Source organism: Portunus trituberculatus, chromosome 1, assembly GCF_017591435.1.
Source record: "Portunus trituberculatus isolate SZX2019 chromosome 1, ASM1759143v1, whole genome shotgun sequence".
NCBI lineage: Eukaryota > Metazoa > Arthropoda > Malacostraca > Decapoda > Portunidae > Portunus > Portunus trituberculatus.
In genome coordinates, this window is record NC_059255.1 from 4,297,748 (window position 1) to 4,317,747 (window position 20,000).

At 35.2% G+C, this 20,000-nt stretch overlaps 1 protein-coding gene and 1 long non-coding RNA gene across 2 annotated transcripts in view; one reads left to right on the top strand and one right to left on the bottom strand.

The window, feature by feature from the left end:
• LOC123511448 (adenylate cyclase type 6-like) overlaps nt 1-11,737 on the top strand; it is a 47,002-nt gene extending 35,265 nt beyond the window's left edge. The window contains 7 exon segments of the mRNA XM_045267387.1: nt 394-569; nt 1,343-1,476; nt 1,775-1,884; nt 2,745-2,964; nt 3,406-3,537; nt 4,537-4,661; nt 6,190-11,737. Coding sequence (XP_045123322.1) covers nt 394-569; nt 1,343-1,476; nt 1,775-1,884; nt 2,745-2,964; nt 3,406-3,537; nt 4,537-4,661; nt 6,190-6,384 — 1,092 coding nt within the window. The 3' untranslated portion in view covers nt 6,385-11,737.
• A 6,620-nt stretch (nt 11,738-18,357) lies between these two features.
• LOC123511505 overlaps nt 18,358-20,000 on the bottom strand; it is a 2,091-nt gene continuing 448 nt past the window's right edge. Inside the window, exons 1-2 of the long non-coding RNA XR_006676854.1 lie at nt 18,844-20,000; nt 18,358-18,812 (exon numbers count right to left, since the gene is read on the bottom strand). The exon at nt 18,844-20,000 is cut by the window's right edge and continues 448 nt beyond it. This is a non-coding gene — a long non-coding RNA (uncharacterized LOC123511505). The remainder of the gene's footprint in view (nt 18,813-18,843) is intronic.

Sequence of the window (20,000 nt, forward strand, 5' to 3'; positions counted from 1 at the left end):
CACTCCTCCCTCACCTCACTCCCTCACCCCACCACCCCCAGTCCCTCACCAGTCCTTCACCCCACTCCCTCCTCACCACACACCCCTTTCACCCCCCTCCATCAGACAGTTACCCAACATTCCCTCACCTAACCTAATGTGATATTTCTACCCCCCCACAGCACTTCACCTAACCTAATGTAATATTTCTACCCCCCACAGTACTTCACCTAACAATGTAATATTTCTACCCCAACATAATGTAATATTTCTACCCCAACATAATGTAATATTTCTACCCCCATAGTACTTCATCTAACCTAATGTAATAATATTTCTACCCCAAAATAATGTAATATTTCTACCCCCCACAGTACATCACCTAACCTAATGTAATATTTCTACCCCCCACAGTACTTCACCTTCTGCGTGTTGCTGGTGATGGTGGCGTGTGCAGTGTACCAGCTCATGTTTAGCATCATCAAGCTTCTCCTCCTCTCTGGAATCTGTGTGGCTTACATATGCATGGTTATGTTTACACACGCCACACTGTTTGACAACCAAGATGCTCTGATCCTTATGACTGAAGGGTGAGTTAGAGAGAGAGAGAGAGAGAGAGAGAGAGAGAGAGATAGGTTGGAGTAAAAGAGTGAGAGAGGGAGTGGGTGAGAGTAACAGTGTGAGAGAGTTAGTGAAAAAAAGGGAGAGAGAAGAGGAGTGAAGAGAGAGAGAGAGAGAGAGAGAGAGAGAGAGAGAGAGAGAGAGAGAGAGAGAGAGAGAGAGAGAGAGAGAGTTATAATTTTACAGATGTACATAGAGAAAAAACACTGATAAAGATGAGAATATAATAACAGGTATATAGAATGAATTAATGGCTATAGACAAGTAAAAGAGAGCTACAGGTAACATATGACAGGTATAACTAGGATACAGGTAAAGGTATTAATTAACTAGTGTATAGACAGGTAAAAGGTAGCTAGAAGTATAAATTTAATAGGTATATACAGGTAAGACAGGTAATTAATGGCTATATACAGGTAAAACTTAGGTAGAAGTAATATTTTAGATAGGTAAAGATAGATTAGGTGCGTCTCCAGGTGTCTACAGGTGTGTGGAGGTAACGAGGTGGTGTTGACAGGTATGGCGAGGTTAGGTTAGGTAGTAGTAGGTTAGGTTAATAGGTGTGTGGAGGTGTTGGTGTTGGTGTGTTGGTGTTAACGAGGTGGTGTTGACAGGTATGGCAAGGTTAGGTTAGGTAGTAGTGGTAGTAGTAGTAGTAGTAGTAGTAGTTAGGTAAGGTTAATTAAAAGGTGTGTGGAGGTGTTGGTGTTGGTGTGTGGTGTTAATGAGGTGGTGTTGACAGGTACGGCGAGGTGTTTGTGTCGCGGTATGTGACGGTGGCGGTGTTGATTGGCTTCACGGTGGTGTTTGTGATCCACGCCAGGCAGACTGAGGCCACCTCCAGGCTGGACTTTGTGTGGAAGCTGGAGGCACAGGGTAAGACACCTCTCACCTCACCTAACCTAACCTAACCTAACCTAACCTCACCTAACCTAACCTCACCTCACCTCACCTCACCTCACCTAACCTAACCTAACCTAACCTAACCTAACCTAGTCATAAGTGAAATTTATCTAACCTGATGGAAATTTCATCTATATCTATTTTTATTACTACTACTACTACTACTACTACTACTACTACTACTACTACTTTCCCTCCTTCCACCATTACTACTATTATTACAACTTTCTTCCTCTTCTCACCACCACCACCACCACCACCACCATTGCAGGAGAGAAGGAGGAGATTGAGCACCTTCAGGCTTACAATCGAGCGCTGATTTACAACATTCTACCAGAGCATGTTGCAATCCACTTCCTCAGCGTCGACCGGGTCTCTGACGTGAGTAAGAGAGAGAGAGAGAGAGAGAGAGAGAGAGAGAGAGAGAGAGAGAGAGAATTATGACACCACAGCAAATTTAGAGAGAGAAAAGAAAAAATAGACAAAATATGAGAAATTATGACACCACAGCAAATTTAGAGAGAGAGAGAGAGAGAGAGAGAGGAGGAAATGGACTGGATGTAGAATGAGAGAAAAGAGAGAAAAATGAGAAAGGAAGCTAGGCTGGAGAGAGAGAGAGAGAGAGAGAGAGAGAGAGAGAGAGAGAGAGAGAGTGTGTACAGGTTGTATTTAATTATATAAAGTTAGGTAAGGTTATGTTACACTAAACACACTCAGACACACTCAAACACATGCTAAATTCTCTCAAACCTAACCTAACACTCAAACACACTCAAAACACACTCAAGATACACTCAAACACATGCTAAACACTCTCAAACCTAACCTAGCACACTCAAACACACTCAGACCCACTCAAACACGCTCAAACCTAACCTAACACAGTCAAGCACACTCAAAACACACTCAAACACACATTTAAACACTCTTAAACCTCGCTTAACCTATTCAAACATTCAAACACACTCTAACCCACTCAAACCTACTCAAACGCACTCAAAACACATCAAAACACATTAACGCACTCTAAACACTCAAAACACTCTCTAACACACTGAAAGCACACTCAAAACACACTAACCCACTCAAAACACTCAAACACACTCAAAACACACTCCTCTTAGTACACTATAAACAAACTTAACCTGAAACACACTCAAAACACTCAAAACACACGCTAAAAACACTCAAAACACACTCAAACACACTCTAACACACTAACGCACTCTTAACCCACTCAGGAGCTGTACCACGAGGAGTGTGAGAGTGCGTGCATACTTTTCGCCTCCATTCCTAACTTCTCTGACTTCTATATGGAACTGGAGTCGAACAATGAGGGGGTGGAGTGCTTACGGCTGCTCAATGAGATAATAGCAGACTTTGATGAGCTCCTTGATGAAGAACCCTTTAAGAATATAGAGAAGATTAAATCCACTGGGGCGACGTACATGGCTGCTGCTGGTAATGTTGTTTGTGTATATGTGTTTGGTATATTTAATTCTATAAACGCTTCAGTACTGGGGTGTATTTTTGTCTTGAGGTTTGTGTGCCATTAGACCATTTTATTGACATTAGCAAGAGGATTAATGGCCACTGTCTTCACTATTTTAATTCCTTTCAGTACTGGGATGTATTTTTGCCTTGAGATTTGTGTACCATTAGATAATTTTATTGAGAGGTTTAATGGCCACAGTCTTCACTATTTTAATCTCTTCAGTACAGTGTGTGTGTGTGTGCGTGTGCGTGTGTGTATGTATTCTTCAAAGTTGGTAGTTCCATTTCCTTTAGTCTTTCATAGGGAAGGTTCTTTATTTTTACGTGTGTATATGTATATCTACTTAATTTTGACGTCATTTCCCTGTGTCAAATATACTAACTTTTCACCTTTGTTTTTTACCCCAGGTTTGACCAAAGCCACAAGGGACCTCAAGAACTTTAGCCACGTGACGGCCATGGCAGACTACGCCCTCAGACTCCGAGACCAGCTGGAATATGTCAATGAACACTCCTTCAATAACTTCAAGATCAGAATAGGTAAGCTTTGTCTGCCTTTATGTCCTTCCACTTACTTCAATAACTTCAAAATCAAAATAGGTAAGCTCTGTCTGTCTCTGTGTTCTTTCACTTAATGTTTACCCACTACACACATTCTTCCACTTAATTTACCACATTCTTCCACTCAATGTTAGCCCCTTCAGTACTGGGACGCATTTTCTACCATGAGTTTTGGTTGTGATTAGACGATTTTATTGACATTATTAAGGGTCTATGGAGGTCAGAAGATTAATGGCCAGATTCTTCACTGTTTTAATCCCCACATAAGTTTCTCAAGCTGTGTAGAATCAACAAATAGTAAGCAGAATGAATTATGAAAGAGCTTGATGGTGCTAAGGGGGGTTAACCAGCCACACACACACTTACACTTAATGTTTACCAGCTAGACACATTTCCCCATTCAATGTTAACCAGCCACACACACACCAAGGGCAAGAAGATTTAAAAAAGGCTCACTTGAATGGCAGTCCCTGAAAGATTAATAGAGTTAGCCAAACATTAGGAATAAATCTCTTGAACTGTCTGTGTTTGGCAGGTTAGGTTAGGTTAGGTTAGGAGTCGGCTAACAGTATTTATTTTTTTTTTTTTTCCTTCCTTCCTTCCTTCCTTCTCTGTCTTATTTCCTTCATTTTATCCTTTCTATTCTTTCCTTCTTCCTTCCTTCCTTTTTTCCTTTTCTTTTTCCATTTCCTTTGCTATCCCTCATTTATTTTGCTTCTCCTAAATAAAGCAACAATATATTTCCCGTCTCCTCTCCTGACACACATGGCTGCTGCTGCTATTGTGCTTAATACTTTATCCTTTCTTTCAATTCTCCCTTAAACTTGAATTTATAACCAAGATTTTACACATAGCTTCCACCCACTAGTCTATACTGTACCTGGCTCATTCCTTCTACACCAGCCATTCTTGATCCTTTATTTAGCTAGTTGTATTTACCTAGTGCTTATGACCTTAGTGTGTGTGTGTGTTTGGCAGGGATCAACATAGGTCCAGTGGTGGCAGGGGTGATTGGAGCCAACAAACCACAGTATGACATTTGGGGCAATGCTGTCAATGTCGCCTCAAGGATGGACTCAACAGGGGAACTCGACAAGATTCAGGTCAGTGTTCGTTTGTCTGTCCGTCTGTGTGTCTGTGTGTTAGGTGTTTGTTAAATAGCACAGCCGAGTGTTTCTTTAGAGTGTTATTTCTATTAGAGGTTTGTCGGGCTAAGAGTGTGTGTGTGTGTGTGTGTGTGTGTGTGTGTGTGTGTGTGTGTGTGTGTGTGTGTGTGTGTGTCTATGGTGGTCAGATATAGACGTAGATAGATTATTATTGTTATTATTATTATTATTTTTGTTGTGCATGCTAAATTCAATAGATAACCAAAGGAATGAATGAATAAAAGAATAAATAAGAAAATAGAATTACTAGATAGAGAAATGAGGCAAAATTGTATACAAATTAAAGAAAAGATAACAAAATAAAAAAAAATGAAATAACAAAACAATTCGCCAAAAAAATCAAATGAAAAAGTAAATAAAGCAAAATAAAGATATATAAATAAATAAAGCCAGTCAGAGTAACCTAACCTAATCCGAACCTTATCCGAACCTAATCCGAACCTAGTCTGAACCTTACTAAATGAAGCCCAGACTGAACCTGACCATGTAATCTGAACTTATCCGAACCTATCTGAACCTAACCTAATGTACTTAAATTGGATCTTAATGAACCCCAAGCATATCCAAACCTGCCAAACTGAACCCTAATGAACCCTAACCTAACCAAATGTGTGAACCAAATATTATCCGAAATGGACCCAAAAATTATCCAAAATGAACCAAAAATTATCCGAACCAAACGAAACCACCCCAATTGACCCAAAATTATCCAAGTCAAACAAAAATTTATCCAAATTTATCCGAACCTAACAAATGAAAGCAAAATTATCCAAACACAACCAAAATGAACCAAAATTTATCCAAATCTCACAAAAATGAACCCAAATTATCCAAATGTAACCAAAATGAACAGAAAAATATCCAAACCTAATTCAGATTAACCCAAATTATCCAAAGCTAACAAAATTAACCCAAATTTAAAGCTGAACCTACTCCAAATTAACCCAAAATTATCCTAACCTAACCCAAATGAATGTAAACTCAACCTAGCTCAACCCAATCTTAACCTAACCTAACCCAACCCAACCCAACCCAACCTAACCCCTAACCCAACCCAACCCAACCCAACCCAACCCAACCCAACCCAATTCAATCCAACCTAACCTAATCTAATCTTAACCTAACCCAACACAACCCAACCCAACCCAACCCAACCCAACCCAACCTAACCTAACCTAACCTAACCTAACCTAACCTAACCTAACCCAACCCAACACAACCTAATCTTAACCTAACCTAACCTAACCTAACTAACCCTTGTTTATAGCATAATTTATTTTAACCCGAAGCTAACTTTAATCTAACTTAACCTAGCCAAACCTAACCTAACATAGTCTGACTTAGCCTAGTTTAACCTAACCTATCCTAAACCTAACCTAACCTAACCTTAACCTAACCTAACCTAACCTAACCTTAAACTTACTGACCAACCACCCCTCCCTCTACCCCCCCAATACACACACAGGTGACGCAGGAGGTGTACCAAATTCTACACAAGAAAGGCTACCCGCTAATCTGTCGGGGCACCATTAAGGTCAAGGGTAAAGGCGACATGGTGACTTACTTTTTGACGGGAAAGAGCCATGATGCGATAGAGTGCTTGGACGCGCCCCCTTCCTCCTCCTCCGCCACTCTACCACACTCCGATGGCAAGAGCTGAACTGTGGTAAACTGTGGTAAATGTGGTGAAATGTGAAATTATTATTTTTTTTATTTTTTTCTTCCTACCACACTCAAACACCACAATCTGAAGTGGTGGTGAATTGTGGTAAATTGTGGTGAATTGTGGTGGAAATTGTGCTTCTGTCTTCTTTCTGCTACACTGCAATACTGGAAGATGAAGTTTGGTGTGGTGAAAGCTGTGGTGAATTGTGGTGGTGTGGTGAATGTATGAGGTGAAAATGGTGCACTGTGGTGAAAATGGTGCACTGTGGTGAAAATTGTGCTTGTTTTCCCTCACTCTACCACACTCTGATGCCAAAAATTTTAACTGTGGTACTGGTGAACTGTATGTGGTGAATTGTGGTGGAAATTGTGCTTCTGTCTTCTTTTCACCACACTGATATGCCAAAAATTGAAGTGTGGTGAAGTGTGGTGTGGTGAACTCTGGTGTGGTGAAAGTCATGCTTCTGTCTCTCTCTCTACCACACTCCAATACTGAGAGGTAAACTGTGGTGATGATGGTGGTGGTGTGGTGAACTGTGGTAAAATGTGGTAAAATGGTAGTTTTTTTCTATTTTTTTTTTTTTTCCATTCCTACCACACGAACACCACAGTCTGAAGTGGTGATGGTGGTGGTTGAAGTGTGGTGAACTGTGGTAAACTGTGGTGAAATGGTACACTTTCAAAATTTTTCCTCTCTCTCTCTCTCTCTCTCTCTCTCTCTCTCTCTCTCTCTCTCTCTCTCTCTCTCTCTCTCTCTCTCTCTCTCTCTCTCTCCTCTTTGCCATACACTAAGAGCCTAGGTGTGGTGGTGATTGTGGTGGTAGTGGTGATGGTGGTGATGGTGGTGGTGATTCCTACAGTTAACTTACACACCAGCTGTCGTTTTCCTGTGTTCTGAGTCACCATTGGCCGGAAAACAAAGGACGGACAGCTGGAACCAATAAAAGCAGGTGAATTTTTTGCCTATGACCTCAAAGGAATGACAGGAACAGCTGGAAATAATAGTGGAAACAGCTGAAAATGATCAGAAACAGCTGGAAATGATCAGAAACAGCTGGAAATGATCAGAAACAGCTGGAAATATGAGAAATGATGACAAGACAGCTGGAAATGATGAGAAAAGAGCTGGAAATGATCAGAAACAGCTGGAAATGATGACAAACAGCTGTAAAGTTTATGAAAAATGACACTCGCAGCTGGAAATAAATAATAATCAGGTGTAGGTATAAAAAAATAACTGGAAATTTGCTTAGCTGTGGAAATTAATACAGAAATGGCTGAAAATAATGAGAAACAGCTGGAAATAATAAGAAACAGCTGATAAAAAGGACACAGCTGGAATTAATGACAGAAATTAAGATGTTGGAAGGGAAAAGTAACTGGAAATTTGTCTTTTTGTAGAAATTAATGGCAGAAATGACTGGAAATAATGAAACAGCTGGAAATTATGATGAATATAGATGGAAAAGATACTCGCAGCTGGAAATGATGACAAAAACAGGTGTAGGAAGGAAGAAATAACTGGAAATTTGTTTATGTATGGAAATAAATGATGGAGATTGGAAAATTATGAGAAATTATTTAAATATTGAAAAAGAGGATATCGTATTGAGAGATTGAAAAAAAGAGAATATCCAATCTTTAAATACAAAAAAGAACAATTTGTCACGTATAATACCACTAAAAACATAAAAATGAAGACAGTTTAGAAGACAAGCTGATAAAAAGACATCCAGACATACGAACTAACAGACACAGCAACTAGTAAAGGAAAAATGGCTTATTCACCTCAGAAAATGGATAAAAATAATGCATTAAAAATACCCAATTTTTCTTTATTATTTCATCACTTTATTATTGACATTCTTTAGTTCAGGCTTGGAAAACAGTGGGTGGAGAACATCAGCGATTCTGTGGTACATTGTGGTGGTGGGGATCCAAGCCACTGTGTCCTGGCTGAACCTCACCATAGAGTCATCCATGTGTGTTTGTGTGTGTGGGTGTGGGCACTGTCACATTGTTCCCACCAAGGCCTCATTCCCTAGAGAATCCACCTCTCTATAGCAGGACACCAAGATGCCAGACGTCCTGCCATGCCTTGGTTTGGCGGTGTTATTGGTGTAGTGACAGCAGCGTAGTGCCTCACACACTGCTGCCACGTCTTCACTGTCAGTAATGAATGCATCTGTATGGAGTGTAGCCGTGGTGGTGGTGGTGGTGGGTGTGTGTGTATGTAAGGAGCAAATTGTGGTGACGCCTCAACATTTGGTAAGTGACTGCCATCAGCCGTCACATGTCCAGCACTCAACACAGCCACAGTTATTTATTTCATTTTTTATTTATTTATTTATTACATTTTTTTTTTTCAATATGATAATTTCTGGGCTAAAGGGAATACTTTTTGTGGCACCTCCTATCTCAAAGCCCACCTGCTAGGAAGCCCAACCTACTCTCAGACCGTGGACAGGATTCGAACCTGTACACTTGGAGACCACTCGGACCCCAAAGCACACATGGTTCCACTGTACCATGGTGGTGTGTGCAGGTCCTGGACACAAAGGCACGTCATGCTGTGGCTGGGATCGGTGACAGCTGGCCACAGTTTCTTGCCACAGATGGTGGTGATCGTGGGACATTTTCTAAAGCATGCAGACTTATGGAGAGCCACATCCCGACACAATATGATGCCACAGAGTCACTTATGTACACCTGCCCTTAACCCCTTCAGTAGCATGACGTGTGTTTATATTCATTCTGCTTAATATTTGGTGATTTTATACAGCTTCAGAAACTTATGAGGGACGTTAGAATAGTAAAGAGTCTGGCCTTTAATCTTTTTGACCTTCATAGACCCTTCCTAATGCTTAAAGTCACCTAATCACACCCAGACTCATGGTAAAAATATGTCTCAGTACTGAAAGGGTTAATGGTATTTGGAGAGAAGGAAGGAAGGAAGAGGAGAGGAGAGAAGAGGAGAGTGCTTTATTATTGAGGCTTAGAAAAACAAATGATATATTTTAAAGTATTGAATTAACCAGAGTGAGAGTGTACGGCGAGGGCAGCTATGTACGTACGTGTGTCTCAGTGTGTGTTAGAATGTAAGGTATTGCATTGCGGCCAAACTGTGTGCAGAGGTGGGGGAGTGAACAGTGAGACTAGAGATAAACAAACTGTATTTCCACTTGTATGAACGACACAATACTTGAGAAATTAAGTGTTTGGAGTTCAATTAAGTGTATTTCCGCATGTATAGACGACTCGATACTTTAAGAAATGAAGTGTTTGGGATTAAGACAGTATACAATAAGGCTATAAATGAATAAACTGTATTTCTGAATGTATAAGTGACACGATATTTTGATTAATAGAGTGTTTGTGAATAAGACAGTAATAATAAGATAGAATTTGGTGCAGAAAATCTTGAAGTGATACAATAAATGGGTTAACACTATTTCTGAATGTATAAATGACAAGATACTTTGATAAATAGAGTGTTTGTGAATAAGACAGTAATAATAAGATAGAATTTGGTGCAGAAAGTCTTGAGGTGATACAATAAATGAATAAGCTGTATTTCCGCATGTATAAACGACACAAAATGCTGAGAAATTAAGTGTTTGGGATTAAGAAAGTTATAGATTAATAATAACATCAAATTTGGTGCAGAAAGACTTAAAGTAATACTGTAGATGATTAAAACTGTATTTCTGAATGTATAAATGACACGATACTTTGAGAAATAAAGTGTTTGGGGTTAAGAATTACAGATGAGGCAAGATTTTTTTTTTATTTATTTATTTTTTATTTGGTGCAGGAATTAAGGCAGTACTTGTGAAATAACCTAAGCTGATATTATACTCGACTAAACTGTATTTCCGTATGTATAAACGACACGACACTTGTAGAAATGAAGCGCTTGACATTAAAAGAAGTATAAATGTCATGATCTGTTAGGAAAATGACGAGATTTAAGAGAGTTTAGAAAATATTAATGTTTGCTGTAAAATAGATAAAGAACTTGTATTTCCGCATGTATAAATGTTACAATACTTTGATTATTGAAGCATTTAGGATCAAGAAACTGTAAATGTCATGATCTGTGGAGAAATAATATTGAGATTTAAGAAAGTTAAGAAAATAAGATTGTTTGCTGTAAAATAAAAAGAAAACTGTACCTTTGCATGTATAAACAACAGGATACTTTTAAATATGAAGGTTTTGAAATTGAAAAAAGTATAAATGTCATGATCTATTAGGAAAATGACATTGAGATATAAGAAGGTTTAGAAAATAATATTGTTTGCTGTAAAATAACTTGATCTAATGTTGCAGGTGATAAAGAATTGTACGTTTTGCATGTATAGACATTACGACATCGAGAGAGTTTACGTTTGTGAGTATAGACGAAATAAGGACAAGGATGGTGCAGGAAGGAGAAAAGTATACAGGTAACTCTTGATTTACGCGTTTTTTTTAATACGACCGAAAAAATTTAATTAAATTTGCGCGATCAGTTTGCTTGTACACAATTTGGCCTACATCCCGCAAATTATGAGTTTGTTTTACGCCAATTTAGAAATACGCAATGCCTCTTAGAATGCATCTGTCGTGTAAATTGAGAGTTACGTGTAGATGAAAGAAAGGTGTTGCCACATTCCCTGCCATGTATAAATGCTACAACACTAAAATGAATGAGAAAATAAAGGAATCTATAGGAATAACATTAACTTAACCTAGTATTATAGACGACTGAATTGTATGTGATTGTTCCGTGCCGTGTATAAACGCCACGACACTTGAAAACTAAGAAAATAAAAAGAAAAAAAAAGGAAAATGACATAATATTAACTTAACCTCAAAGACTGAAATGTATATGTCTGCTCTTCATGTATAGACGCCACGACAGACTGAAGTGCCATGTATAAACGCCACGACACTTGAAAACTAACAAAATAAAAAGAAAAAAAGGAAAGTTACATAATATTAACTCTTAGACTGAAATGTATACAGTCGTTCTTCATGTATAAACACCACAACAGACTAAAATGTAATGTATAAATGCCACGATGCTCAAAAACCCCCAGAAAATAAAGGAAAAAAGAAAAATGACAATATTAACAACGTAATATAAGATTAATTGTATCTGGTTGTTCTCTGCCATGTATAAACGCCACGACTAACTGAAATATTATGTATAAATGCCACAACACTCGAAAACCCCCCAGAAAATGAGAATAATAGAATTTATGTAATATTAACCAAAGCTAACACTATAAACAATTGTATCTGGTTGCTCATGTATAAACGCCATGACTGACTGAAGTATCATTTATAAACGCCACGATACTCAAAAAAAAGAAAATGAGAATAATGGAATGTATGTAATATTAACCAAAGCTGACATTATAGACAATTTTATCTGGTCACTCATGTATAAACGCCATGACTGACTGAAGTATTATATATAAACGCCACAATTCCGACATTTGAAATACGTATAGGTGAAATAAATCCATTCCTTTTAGCCTAATGTGTGTATAGGTGATTGAAAAGGTGTATTTGTGATGTATAGGCGCCACGACACCAGCGATGTGTTGTATAAGCGAAACAATTAACATACAGGTAACTCTTGATTTACGCGTGTTTGATTTATGCGTTTTTGTTAATACGCGACCGAAAAAAATATTATAATGAATTAATTTTGTGCGACACTACACGATTTGGGCCACATCCTGCATTCCCCTATTTTCTAGTGTTTGTTAGGAGAATTACAAGTTTGTTTTACGCCAATTTTCAAATACGCGATGCCTCTCGAACGCATCTATTGTGTAAATCGAGAGTTGCCTGTATTTCATTCTTATTTGTGTTTGTGTTGTGATAAATTTATTCTTTTATTAGTGAATGTCATTAGCGTCAAATTAATTACTTTTTTTGTGGTTAGAGACAAGGAGAAATTTGATCAAGTGATGCAGTGCGAGGAATCTTGGTGAAGTTGTGTGTTTTAAGTTGATGCATTTCCATATTCATTCTGGTGACTCTTAAAAATGCCGACAAAACATGCTGAACTGTCCTTTAAATGCCCTCAAAACATGTCAAATTGTCTTAAAATGCTCTCAAAACATGTCAAATTGTCTTAAATGACATCAAAACATGCCAAACTGTCTTAAAATGCCTTCAAAACATGCCAGATTGTCTTAATATGTCCTCAAAACATATCAAGATGTCTTAAAATGCACTCAAAATGTCAAACTGTCTTAAAATGCCCTCAAAACATGTCAAATTGCCTTAAAATGCCCTCAAAACATGTCAAATTGTCGTTAGATACCCTCAAAATATGCTAAACTGTCTTAAAATGAATTCAAAATATGTCAAATTGCCTTAAAATGACCTCAGAACATGTCAAATTTTCTTAGAATGCTAAACTGTCTTAAAATGCCCTCAAAACATGTCAAATTGCCACAAAATCTCCTCAAAACATGCCAAACTGTGTTATAATGCTCTCAAAACATCCCAAACTCTTCTAAAATGTCCCAAAACAGTCTCCTTATTCATTCTGGTGACTATTTGGTGATTTTAAACAGCTTCAAGGGGATTGAAATAATGAAGACTGTGGCCATTAATCTTCTGACCTCTATAGACCCTTGCTAATGTCAATAAAATGGTCTAATGGTACACAAATCTCAAGGGAAAAATGCATCTCAGTACTGAAGGGGTTAAAATAGTGAAAACTATGGCCATTGATCTTCTGACCTCCATAGACCCTTGCTAATGTCAATAAAATGGTCTAATGGTACACAAATCTCAAAGAAAAAATATGTCCCAGTGCTGAAGGGGTTAAAATAGTGAAGACTGTGGCCATTAATCTTCTGCCCTCCATAGACCCTTGCTAATGTCAATAAAATGGTCTAATGGTACACAAATCTCAAAGTAAAAATATGTCCCAGTGCTGAAGGGGTTAAAATAGTGAAGACTGTGGCCATTAATCTTCTGCCCTCCATAGACCCTTGCTAATGTCAATAAAATGGTCTAATGGGACACAAATCTCAAGGGAAAAATGTGTCTCAGTACTGAAGGGGTTAAAATAGTGAAGACTATGGCCATTAATCTTCTGCCCTCCATACACCCTTGCTAATGTCAATAAAATGGTATAATGGTACACAAATCTCAAAGCAAAAATATGTCCCAGTACTGAAGAGGTTAAGTTGAAAGATAATTGAGTTTTTTGTTATGAAAATTGGAAAAAATATTAGTTAAAATGTTAAGGTTATTGAAAGATGAGGGAAATATTTTGGCATTTGTTTGGTTAAGTTGAAAATAAATCAATGTTTTTTATGAGAGAAAAAAAAAGTTAAAATGTTATTGTTTGTGGAATTAGAGTTTAATTAATGTAAATTAGTGAAAATGTTAGTCAAATTTCAATATTGAAAGATAAGGGAAATATTTTGACTTGTGAGAGAGAGAGAGAGAGAGAGAGAGAGAGAGAGAGAGAGAGAGAAATTATAATATATTGAAACAGTTACACTATTTTAGAATTTGAGTTATTATAGATGAAAAATTAATTGAGATAGTTTGTGAAGTGAGATTTTTATAAGAAGATGAATTTGAATGTTAGTGAAGTCGTGCAGTATTGAAAAATAAAGCAAATATTTCACTTTGGTGTGGCTAAGCTGAAAATTAAATAGTTTTTTGTTATGAAAGATGGGAAAAAAAAAAGAGATGGAGAGGTGGAAAAGAAAGATAGAGATGGAAAAAAGAGATAGAAAGATAGATTGATGAAAAAATGATGGATAGATGGGGAAAAATATAGACAGGTGGAAAAAAAGATAGAAAAATGAAAAAAAGAGAAAGATAGAATGATGGAAAGGAAGAGAGATGGAAAAAAAGATAGAGAGAAATATAGAATGATTAAAAAAAAGATAGAAAAAAAGATGAAATAGAAAGAAAAATTAGAAAAGAAAGATAGAAAAATGATAGAGAGAAAAAAAAGATAGAGATAGAAAAAAAATGAAAAGAAGATAGGAAGATAGAAAATGATAGAAAGATGAAAGAAAGACAAAAGTAAAGAAAGGAGATAGAAAAAAAAGATGAAAAGAAGATAAAAAAGATAGAAAGATAGAAAAATAGATAGAGATGGAAGAAAAAATGAAAAAAAAGATAGATGAAATAAAAATAGAAAAAAAGAAAAAAATGAAAAAGATAGATTGAAAAAAAGAAATGAAAGAAAGATAGAAAAAAAAAGTTAATTAGAATATTATTGTTTGTAAATTTAGAATATTATGTGTAGATCAATAAAAATGTTAGTAAAATCATGTAATATTGAAAGATAAGGGAAATATAATGGCATTTGTTTGAAGTTGAAAATTTTGGTAGTTTTTTGTGACGAAAGATAAAAAAATGAGATAAAATGTTACTGTTATGTGAAATTAGTTTAAATATTAGTGAAATAATGTTAAATTGAAAGATAAGGGAATATAATGACTTGTGATATGAGAGAGAGAGAGAATTTAGTTGAATTTCTATAGATGATAATTAATTGACAGATTGTTACAAAATGGAGATTAATTTATTTTGTTACTAAAGTTATGTAATTTTGAAAGATAAGGGAATATATTGGCTTGTGAGAGAGAGAGAGAGAGAGAGAGAGAGAGAGAGAGTTATGATATAGTGTAACAGTAAATAGTTTTTTGAAATTTGAATTAATATAGATGAAAATTAATCAACGTGGTTTGTGAAATGAGATTGTTTCTAATGAGAGAGAGAGAGAGAGAGAGGAAAGTTTTTGAAATGAGACTTAAAAATGGAGATTAATTTAAAAGTTAGCAAAGTCATGTAATATTGAAAGATCAAGGAAATATGTCTTGTGATGAGAGAGAAATTGAAATGGCGGGGAAATATATAAAAAAAAAAAAAAAAAATAATAATGGAAAATACTGCATCTTACTAGTAATAGAAACAAATATTAATAATTGACCTAAATAAATGCTGAAATAAGGGAAAATAAATAATGGAGACTGTATATTGTGTGTAGTAGTGATTGAAGCAAGAATATTAATAATTGATGTGAATAGAATGAAATAAACAGGAAATATGAACAAAAAACAATAAAATAATGAAAAATATTGCATCTTACTAATAATAGAAGCTAAAATATTAATAATTGACCTAAATAAATGCTGAAATAATCCAGAAATTAAGGCAGAACTGTAAGAATAAACAGGAAATATTAACAAAAACAATAAAATAATGGAAAAAATTGCATCTTACTAATAATAGAAGCTAAAATATTAATAATTGACTTAAATAAATGTTGAAATAAGGGAAAATAAATAATAGAGACTGTATATTGTGTGTAGTAGTGATAGAAGCAAGAATATTGATAATTGAGCTGTGATGGATGGTTCTAAGGGGTCAGGTTAAGTAGTGGGTTGATATAATGGCCAATAATAATAATAATAATAATAATAATAATAATAATAATTGGTGCTTCTAATGGTGACTTGTAAAAAAAGTTGATTATTTTATTTTTTTTTATTTTATTTTTTTTTTTATTTTTGAGTGGTGAATAAAATGTTAAAAATTATAAAAGAAATTCAATAAGGTGCCAAAATAATGATAATGAGAGAGAGAGAGAGAGAGAGAGAGAGAGGAAATTTATAGACAGGAATTAAGTTTTTTATTAGACAGGAAGGTGAGAAAGGGGTCAAAATCTCGTTAAAATTTGATCACCTCCCAAAAATGACATGAAGATTAATGATATAAGCAGAAAAATGACTTTAAATTGACAAAATTGATAAAAAGACAAAAAAATGGCTTGAAATTGACATAAAATTGATAAAAAGAAAAAAATGGCTTGAAATTGACATAAAATTGATAAAAAGACAAAAAAATGGCTTGAAATTGATAGAAGATTGATAAAAAGACAAAAAATGGCTTGAAATTGACAAAAATCATAAAAAAACAAAAAAATTACGAAATTGACAAAAATTGATATAAAGACAAAAAATGGCTTGAAATTGACAGTAAGCCTAAAAAAAGACAGAAATTCACCTTTTTAACTGACAGGAAGTGAGAAAGGGGGTCAAAATCTTGTTAAAATTTCATGTCTAAAAAATAACATGTTGATAATATGACCAGAAAAATGACTCATAATTGACAGAAAGATTAAAATAAGACAGAAATTCACCTTTTTAATAGACAGGAAGGTGAGGAAGGGGTCAAAATCTTGTTAAAATTTCATAACCTCCTAAAAATAACTTGAAAATTAATAATATAAGCAGAAAAATTACTCATAATAGACAGAAAGATTTAAGAGAGACAGAAATTCACCTTTTTAATAGACAGAAAGGTGAGGAAGAGGTCAAAATCTTGTTAAAATTTCATAACCTAAAAATGACTTGAAAATTAATAACGTAAGCAGAAAAATGACTCATAAGACAGAAAGATTAAAAAGAGACAGAAATTCACCTTTTTAATAGACAGGAGAGAAAAAAAAGACTTGTAATAAACAGAAAGATAAAAAATAGACAGAAATTCACTTTTTTAATAGACAGGAGAGAAAAAAAAAGACTTGTAATAGACAGAAAGATTGAAAATAGACAGAAATTCACTTTTTTAGTAGACAGGAGAGAAAAAAAAAGACTTGTAATAGACAAAGATTAAAAAAAGACAAATTCACCTTTTTAATAGACAGGAGAGAAAAAAAACTTGTAATAGACAGAAAGATTGAAAATAGACAGAAATTAACTTTTTTAATAGACAGGAGAGAAAATAAAGACTTGTAATAGACAGAAAGATTGAAAATAGACAGAAATTCACCTTTTTAATAGACAGGAGAGAGAAAAAAATTACTTGTAATAGACAGAAAGATTAGAAATAGACAGAAATTCACCTTTTTAATAGACAGGAGAGAAAAAAAAAGACTTGTAATAGACAGAAAGATTAGAAATAGACAGAAATTCACCTTTTTAATAGACAGGAGAGAAAATAAAAGACTTGTAATAGACAGAAAGATTGAAAATAGACAGAAATTCACCTTTTTAATAGACAGGAGAGAAAAAAAGACTTGTAATAGACAGAAAGATTGAAAATAGACAGAAATTCACCTTTTTAATAGACAGGAGAGAGAAAAAAATTACTTGTAATAGACAGAAAGATTAGAAATAGACAGAAATTCACCTTTTTAATAGACAGGAGAGAGAAAAAAATTACTTATAATAGACAGAAAGATTAGAAATAGACAGAAATCCACTTTTTTAAATAGACAGGAAAGACAGGAAGGTGAAAAATTAATTACAAACAGAAAAATAACTTGAAATTGACATAAAAAAAAAAAAAATGTCTTTATAAATCCAAGTTACTTTACAATGATCAAAGGAACAAGCCATTAACTTTCTCTACATGTAAGTGGAAGCCTTAAGTAGTGGAGAAGTTTATAAGTAACTCTTGTATAACTTAGACATGTTTAAGTGAGTATTGTATCACTTAAGACATGTTTAAGTGAGTATTGACACATTTATAAGTGAGTATTGTATCACTATTAAAAGTGTAGGAGGAGGAAAAGAGGGCAGAGTGTATTAATTGTAGTATTTGAAAATGTATACATAAGAAATTGTATAAATGAGAAAAAAAAAAAAAGTGATTTTATGTATAGGTAAACAAAATGAGACACACACACACACACATACACACATGCGCACATACACGCACGCAAACACACATGTACATACGCACACACACATGCACATACACGCATACAAACACACATGTACATACACACACGTACATACACACATGCACATACACACGCATACACGCACGCACACACACACACTCAAAACACGTCCCTACTTATTTTAATTCATCTGCTTCATTGTTTTCTCATTCTCCCTCTCACTCACTCACTCACTCACTCACTCACTCACTCACTCATTCATTCTTGTTACTCATGTCACCCCTCTCTCTCTCTCTCTCTCTCTCTCTCTCTCTCTCTCTCTCTCTCTCTCTCTCTCTCTCTCTCTCTCTCTCTCTCTCTCTCTGATTCACAAGATTTCCAACAATATATTAGTCGAATTATTATTATTATTATTATTATTATTATTATTATTATTATTATTATTATTATTATTAAAGCTTCTGTAACCTAATCTTTCACTCTCTGCCTGTATTTAAGCTTTCAAACAGTCATTCCCTCACATTTAAGCTTAAAATCGTAACTTTTCTGAGATATACAAGCTTAAGAGGACAGCTTTTCTTATCAGTGTTTCTAATGTCCACACCTTAACTAATGTCTAATAACTTCAATAACTGCACTATTTATTGTCAACGAGAAATTATAACTGATCTTTAAATAATACAGCTTGATCTAACCTAACCTAACCTAACCTAACTCAACCTAGCTTTTCTACTAACTTCATCTAACTTGACCTAATGCACCTTAAACCTTCCCTAACCTAACCTAACCTAACTCAGTCTAGCTTTTATTAATATTGACCTAATGGAACTTCAATTTTGTCTAACCTAACCTAACCTTAGCTAACCTAACCTAACCTAACCTTACCTAACCTAACCTAACCTAACTCAACCTAGTTTTTATTAATATTGACCTAATGGAACTTCAATTTTGTCTAACCTAACCTAACCTAACCTAACCTAACCTTACCTAACCTAACCTAACTCAACCTAGCTTTTATTAATATTGACCTAATGGAACTTCAATTTTGTCTAACCTAACCTAACTTTTTTTATATACTTTCAAATAATGTAACTTATTCTTATCTAACTTAACCTAACCTAACTCAACCTAGCTTTATTCATACTAACTTGACCTTATGTACCTTAAACTTTATCTTGACCTTATCTCACTTGACCTTTATCTAACTTGACCTTATCTTAACCTAACCTAACCTAACCATTTCATTCACCACATATTTTTCAAGTCTCCCCACACCATAACCTGCTGTGTTAAGCATTGTAGCATAGCATAGCATAACATAGCATTAGCATAGCATAACAATTAACAGCATAAGAACAAGGTTAGCATAAGAGCAGCATAGATTAGCATCACAATAGCATAGATTAGCACATTAGCATAGTTAAGCATAGTATTAGCATAATAATAGCATAGGTTAGCATAGCATAGCATAACATTAGTATAGGTTAGCATAGCAACATAACAGGATTAGCATAGCTTGGCACAGCATAGCATAACATCTTAGCATAACATCAGCATAGGTCAACATAACAGGTCAGCATAGAATAGCATAACATTAGCATAGCATTTAGCATTGCATTAGGTTAGGTTAGCATAGCATAACATTAGGATTAGCATAGTACTAGCATAACAGCATAACATAGCATAGATTAGCATAGCATTGGCGCATCATTGTGTCCGTCCCTCCCTCCCTCCCTTGCTGTAAATTAAGCCAAAACATCAAAACAAACCAAAAATATATAAAAAAGAACAAAAAACACAATTTCTTCTTAACTCAATAACAAAATCAAGAAATCAATTGTAGAGTATGATTGTAAAGACTTCAATACTTAGGCACGTATTCTGAAAGGCCTTTGCTCACACCGCCACTGCTCTCCATAGGCCCCAGTTGAAGATACTCG